This window comes from Hyla sarda, chromosome 1 (genome assembly GCF_029499605.1).
Source record: "Hyla sarda isolate aHylSar1 chromosome 1, aHylSar1.hap1, whole genome shotgun sequence".
NCBI classification, from domain to species: domain Eukaryota; kingdom Metazoa; phylum Chordata; class Amphibia; order Anura; family Hylidae; genus Hyla; species Hyla sarda.
The window spans coordinates 605,459,142-605,466,774 of record NC_079189.1 but is presented as its reverse complement, the minus strand read 5'-3'; the positions used below and the strand labels follow the sequence as shown (position 1 = coordinate 605,466,774).

General features: G+C 41.7%; 1 protein-coding gene across 1 annotated transcript; it reads left to right on the top strand.

Annotated features, from left to right (window-relative positions):
• The first annotated feature begins 621 nt into the window (after positions 1-621).
• LOC130297256 (oocyte zinc finger protein XlCOF6.1-like) lies at positions 622-6,915 on the top strand. The gene is made up of 4 exons (XM_056549518.1): positions 622-681; positions 765-826; positions 2,306-2,584; positions 5,032-6,915. Exons 3-4 carry the CDS (start codon positions 2,308-2,310, stop codon positions 5,937-5,939), a joined length of 1,185 nt encoding a protein of 394 aa, XP_056405493.1. The 5' UTR covers positions 622-681; positions 765-826; positions 2,306-2,307; the 3' UTR covers positions 5,940-6,915.
• Positions 6,916-7,633: the final 718 nt, after the last annotated feature.

Genomic DNA, 7,633 nt, shown 5'->3' with positions numbered 1-7,633 from the left:
GACATTATACAGTAATGGAGGGGTCTGGTGATGACTGGAGAGGTGACACTACTGGGAATGCTGGGACATTATACAGTAATGGAGGGGTCTGGTGATGACTGGAGAGGTGACACTGCTGGGACATTATACAGTAATGGAGGGGTCTGGTGATGACTGGAGAGGTGACACTGCTGGGACCTTATACAGTAATGGAGGGGTCTGGTGATGACTGGAAAGGTGACACTGCTGGGAATGCTGGGACATTATACAGTAATGGAGGGGTCTGATGATGACTGGAGAGGTGACACTGCTGGGAATGCTGGGACATTATACAGTAATGGAGGGGTCTGGTGATGACTGGAGAGGTGACACTGCTGGGAATGCTGGGACATTATACAGTAATGGAGGGGTCTGGTGATCACTGGAGAGGTGACACTGCTGGGAATGCTGGGACATTATACAGTAATGGAGGGGTCTGGTGATGACTGGAGAGGTGACACTGCTGGGAATGCTGGGACATTATACAGTAACACCACTGGAGGGGTCGGGGTGATGACTGTATCATTGTGTGTCAGGTTCCTATAAGGTGTCAGGACGTGGCGGTGTATTTCTCCATGGAGGAGTGGGAGTATGTAGAAGGACACAAGGATCAGTACAAGGATCAGGTGATGATGGAGGATCAGCAGCCCCTCACATCAGCAGGTAATAGACATGACTATATACACACGTCCTCTCATTATTTGTATGTAAAGAATGAATTCAGTCTCTGTATGTGTTCCCTACAGTCAGATCCAGTAAGAGAACAGCAGCAGAGAGGTGTCCCCGTCCTCTTCTTCCACAGGATCAGGTAGATGGAGATATTCCCTATGATCTGTAGAAGGGCTGTGAAGCTCTTGTGTTCAGTCTTGTTTTATCCTACAGTATTATATGCTTTATACTTGTGGAATGAGAAAGGTGGAGATGACAGGATAAAGCCGACCATAGACATTACATGTTGTCTGGATCTTCTCACAGTTTTCTGGCTATGGAGACTGCTGGTTGGAATAAGGAACCAACAGGTTGGATTTATACCCATCTGATCCTTTATTTCCCCCGAGACAAACCCCAGAGGTGTCTGGCAGGAGCTGATCTCCTCCACTGACACAACCTGAAGCCTGTCTAGCCATGGGGGATATACATGTGTATGAGGGTCCTGAGGTTATCCATCCATCATCTAATATCTATGTCCATCTTCTAGGAGACCTGCAGCTATGGGGCTCAGATAACTCCTCCTGTCATTTCTGGTCCTCATGATAATTTTTGATTCTTTCTGCTCATGTCTAAAATTCCAGATGACTTTTCTTACTCTCTGATGACTTTTTTTTAAAATTAGATCATTTTTATTGAAGCTTTTTCATAGACATAGAAATAAAGAAACAGACACACAAACAACCCACCGCCCACCCCAACAGCACCCACCCCTTAAACAAACAATCCATCTCATCCCTCCAACCCTAACACAATAGGCTATAAAAGTGCCAACACGGTGGACCACTCCTCGTCAGTCATAACACCAGCATCCCTCTCCCACTTACCATGAATAGTCAAGGGGAATTAGTCATGATGGAAGCTCAGCAGTTCTCCATACACCCATGAGATGATCCCAGACAACTCCCTTTTCGAGATCACAGAATCCAAAACACTATTAGAATGGATAACCAACGAGAGGGACCTACTTTGTGTTTCATAAACATGGTGGAGCTGTAAGTACCTATAAAAAGAAGAATGTGGCAGAGCAAATTCCTCCAGCAAGTCCCCAAAGGACCAAACTACACCCTGGACAGATAATTGCTCCAAACTACACAGTCCTTCCTCCCCCAAAAGCCATCCATAAAAGAGTAAAAATTAGGCAAGCCAGGGTTATGCCACAGTGGGGTAAATTTAGTGCAACCAATAAGTCCAAGTAATTTTCACATGTAGCCCCAAAGCCTGCACAATAAATGGGTAGTGTGAGAGGAGTCAGGAGGTCTAGTAAGGGCACCTATCTCAAGCATGTGGAGCGGGATTTGTCTCCCATGTCTGGTCATTAACAGTCGTCCCGTCGGCCCCAACATACTTACAGATGCCCAACCCTGCATCTGGTGCAATTGGGAGGCAAGAAAATATAACCAGGGATTGGGAAGGGCCAAGCCCGGTCTGATGACTTTTACAATATTTCTTTTGCAGCTTATGAATCAGGGAGAAGATCTGAACCTTAATAATGTACCAGAGATGGATGTTTGGGGTTATGAGCAGTATAACAAGGACATTCCTACAGATAAAGATCTGATCTATATTAATGCTACAGGCATGAAGAAAGAAGAAGACGAGACAGATGTGAGCGGTGATGAGCAGTATAAGGAGGACATTCCTACAGGGAAATATCTGATCTATATTAATACTACAGGCATGAAGGAAGAAGGTGACGAGACAGATGTGAGCGGTGATGAGCAATATAAGGAGGACTTTCCTACAGGGAAATATCTGATCTATATTAATGCTACAGGAATGAAGGAAGAAGGTGACGAGACAGATGTGAGCGGTGATGAGCAGTATAAGGAGGACTTTCCTACAGGTAACCACCCAGGTGAGTAGTAACCACTAAATGCAGATTCTAGAATCACAGATTCCACTCAGTCACCGACTGTAAATTAAAAATATTTAAATATTATAGGGGTAATCCAACATAAAGTGACTTTGGGGATTAAGTGTCATAAAATAATTGACATGATAACCAAGTATCTGTGCTTGTGTTGGTGGTAAATGGCCGTGTCCTGTGTCCCCATCACGTTGCTGGCTTGTTTTTGGGAACTGGCTGCTTCCTGTTTCTGTGGCCTCCCTCCCAAACATCGGTTGCCCCACTCATTGCAGAATAGCCACGCTTCATTTAATCACATGGCTTGCCCAACATCACCTGACACACAAGCTGTTGGTGATGAATGCACGCATATGTGCGCCGATAACGTCATCAGGGGGCCGGCTTCACACACAACAGACGAAGCAGCCAAGCCCCCCTTCAGCACCTGACTTGTGATGTAATGTCTCGGGTCGCACAGCAAGCTGGGGGAAGGTCTGAGACAACACTCATTTTGTAGGCTGCAAAAGATGAACTTCCTGGGAAAAGAAAGACAAAGAAATTCTATACCAGCCACCAAACACAGGTAATGGAAGTATATAGAGATGAGCGAAGTAACAGCAATTCGATGCGTCATGAACATCGCGGCTTGGTGGTTGATGACTTTAGCCTGCATAAATTAGTTCAGCTTTCAGGTGCTCCGGTGAGCTGAAAAAGGTGGATACAGTCCTAGGAGAGTCTCTAGCCCACCGGAGCACCTGAAAGCTGAACTAATTTATGCAGGATAAAGTCAGCAACCGCCGAACCGCGAGGTTCGTGACGAATCTAATTACTGTAACTTCGCTCATCTCTAGAAGTATATTAGTAACTAGACTAACTTTGCTGCCCCTGTGTTACATTCAAAATTTTGAATACCCCTTTAAAATGGTCCTCTTCTGACCCCAATAACTTTTTTATTTTTCCCTATACGGGGCTGTAGTAGGATTATTTTCTGCACCACAATATGTTTTTATTATTTTTTTTTTTTTTTTTTTTGATGGAACTTTATCACTTTGTATAATTTTTTTCCTGATATATGATGTAACAAAAAAAATTAAAAAAAAGTATTCTGGCGTTTGCTATTTATTTATGTTTATGCCGTACACCATGCTGGAACATAAACATATATTTTGATGGATTGGACATTTTTATTTTTGTTAAAAATGTTTACTTTTCTTTTCTTTACAAAATGGGAAAATGTAACGACTGGAGATGTGGATCCGCTGTACCTTGTGTGGATGATGACTTGAGCCGTACCAGGGAGCAGATTCTAAGGAGCCCCTGGTTTTCACCAGAGCCCACCGCAAAGCAGGATGGACTTGCTGCGGCAGGTGGCTCCCAGGTCACTTTCCCTGATACGACTCTTCCACTAAGGCAGCCGAGGTGATGCGTGGCACATAGAGGATGAGACGTACTCTTAGTGAAGGACAGGCAGAAGGTCAGGGCAGGCGGCACAGCAACAAGGTCAGAGGGCAGGCGGCAAGGAAGCGTGGTCAGGGAACGAGGCAGGCAAAACTGGTACACGGTAAGACAAGACACAATTCAGGTAACGCTTTCTCCAAGGCACAAGGGCACAAAGAACCGGCAGGGGTCAAGAGGAAGTCTGGGGCTAAAAAGCTTCAGGAGCAGACCAGCACCAATCATTAGTGTGCTGGCCCTTTAAATCTGAAAGAGTGGGCGCCCTAGTGGGCAGATGCGCATGCACAGAAAACCAGGTACAGGAGAGGGGACAGAGAGCAGAGAAGGTAAGTGACGGCCCAGAGTACGCATGCGGGCGCGTCCTGCGATGTGAAAGCAGGCACTGCCAGCAGCAGGGGAGAGAGCAAGAGTGCGCTCGCAGCCAGCAAGACTGGCCACAGCGCGAGCTGTAACAGAAAATTAGTTATTACATTTTATATGGGGGAGGGGCTTTTTTTATATATATATATATATATATATATTTTTTTTTTTTGCATTTTTATTTTTTTTACATTATTTAAGTTTCCTACTAATACTACTAATACTAAACAATGCTTTGCAAATGCACTAAGGCACACTTTATCAGAAAATCATGACGGAGCCAGCACGTAGGTACTCCAGCTGGCATGGGAACCGATCGGGTCCCTGCATATATGTTGTTGGGGTGCCGATCGGTCAGAGGAGCGTTCATTCAGGCCGTGATAGCTATTGATGAAGATGTTTTAGAGATTAATTCTGAATTCTGTTTATGAAGCCCTCACAGGACCTGCTATCAGCAACTCAGTCAATAGATTGACAATGGTGACCATGGCCATTGACTGTGAGTGCAGCTCAGGATATAGATGTATGTCCTGATGCGTTCAGTATCAGGGCACCAGAGTGTACATTTCTGTCCATTGTCCTAAAGGGGTTAAGGTTATTACTGTACTGAAAAATAATAAAATCTGTTTTATTCTTGGCAGATGACTGTACCAGGAGATCAGAGGAGAATCTTATATCTTCATATTATAAAGCAGATGATGATATCACACAAGATACATATGAAGAACATTCCATTATCCCAGATACACCCTCAGCCCTTCACAGCCAAGATCTCTCATCTCATCCTGTTATACAAGTCCCACCTAAAGATTCATTACAGGCTGTTAAGCAAAATAGAAGTAATAGAAGCTGTAATAAACATCTAAAAACTCGCAAAATGGAGAAACATTTTTCATGTTCAGAATGTGGGAAGTGTTTTTCTTGGAAGTCGGAACTTGTTAAACATCAGAGAACTCACACAGGCGAGAAGCCATTTTTATGTTCAGAATGTGGAAAATGTTTTACTCAGAAATCAAATCTTGTTGAGCATCAAAAAACTCACACGGGAAAGAAGCCATTTTCATGCCCAGAATGTAAAAAAGGTTTTCTTCGGAAATCAAATCTTGTTGACCATCAAAAAACTCACAAAGGAGAGAAGCCATTTTCATGTTCAGAATGTGAGAAATGTTTTACTCTGAAATCATATCTTATTCAGCATAAAAAAACTCACACAGGAGAAAAGCCATTTTCATGTCCAGAATGCGGGAAATGTTTTACTCATAAATCAAATCTTGTTGAACACCAAAGCACTCACACAAGGGAGAAGCCATTTCCATGTCCAAACTGTGGGAAATGTTTTGCCTCAAAATCACAAGTGAATAAACATCTAAAAACTCACGCAGGGGAGAAGCCATTTTCATGTTTAGAATGTCAAAAATGTTTTACTCATAAGGCAAATCTTATTAGACATCAAAAAAGTCACAAAGGGGAGAAGCAATTTTCGTGTACAGAATGTGGCAAATGTTTTTCTCGGAAAGCACATCTTGTTGAACATGAAAAATGTCACTAAGGAGAGATGATAGATATATCCATGCCATACACGTGGAAAATGTTTTATGCAAAAATCAAGACTTTTTAAACATCCAAAAGCTCACACAGGGATGATGCCATTTGCATGTTCAGAATGTGGAAAGTAAAATACTTTGATGCAAAATCTTGATAGATATAAAGTAAATTACACAGGGGTGGAGCCATTTAGTCCCTAGAACGTAGGAAATATTTACCTGGGAAATCAGATCCTTGTTGGAAATCAAAAACACACAGGGAAGAAGCCATTGTCATGCTCAGAATATGGGAAATGTTTTATTCAGATATCATTACACAATAAAAGCATAATAAAATATTTAATTAAAAAAATTACAAATGGGAGAAAGTGGGAGCGACTAACTGGGAAAGGGGCTCAACTGTGCTGGGCTCTAGCAAAAGAACGGGAAAGCCCAGTGGGGCCCAAAGACTAATTTGCATATCTATTTCAATCTTGGCCCTGGAGGGGTCAATTAATGAATGAAAACTACTTACGGATTCAGGATCAAACCCCCTTTACAGTCATGCCCTTACTTTATACCCTAAAAACCTGCTGATGGGTCTGCTTTAAATATTAAGGCTGTGTAAATCATATATGGCATCTCCAATTTTGTTACCAATTTGTTAATAAAAGTTTATTTTTATAACTTCTATTCATCCATCTTATAGTAGATCTGTTATCTATTATTATGTTGCTAATGCCCCATATCAAGAAGACCCAACAGGCATCCCATAGTTAGCCAGTATGGAAGGATATCCTTTATTCCCCTAGAATTGTGATCATTGGTGATGATCTGGGTGTGAGAATCCCCCCAAAAAAGGGAAAAACAAATAATTTTTAGACTTTTTTTTTTTTATGTTCAACTATTGACAGTGAGAAATGTTTTTTAATCACACGTTCCGAGTAGAAGGGCATGAAAGGAGATTATTCATTTGAATAAGAAATATATACAATGATTAGATCAAAGGGGTACTCGGGTGGAAAACCTTATTTATTTATTTTTAAATCAACTGATGCCAGAAAGTTAAACAGATTTGTAAATTACTTCGATTAAAAAATCTTAATCCTTCCAATCCTATTAGCGGCTGTATACTACAGAGGAAATGCTTTTCTTTTGTGATTTATTTTCTGTGCTCTCTGCTGACACCTCTGTCCATGTCAGGAACTGTCCAGAGCAGGAGAAAATCTGCATAGCAAACATATGCTGCTCTGGACAGTTCCAAAAATGGACAGAGGTGTCAGCAGAGAGCACTTGTGGCCGTGACCGAAAATAAATCCCAAAATAAAAGAATTTCCTTTTGTAGTATACAGCCGCTAATAATTACTGGAAGTGTTAAGAATTTTTTTATAGAAGTAATTTACAAATCTGTTTAACTTTGTGGCATCAGTTGATAAAAAAAAAAGTTTTCCACCGGAGTACCCCTTTAAGTGTATTGTGTTAAAGTGAGAAACTAGTGAAAAGAGGGGGAATATTATACATTTATAAAAAAAAAAATGTTCTTTCTACGTTAGTAAAAGTATATAGATACATACATTGATAATAGGAGGGAATTAATCTGATTTGGTAAACGGGCAGCCTCACCAATAGTTGTACCCCACATCATTTCAGTTGGCTCATGTTGGGGTATCTAGTTCACGATATATGCATAGGATAGCATTCATAGATGGGTGTCAAGAGG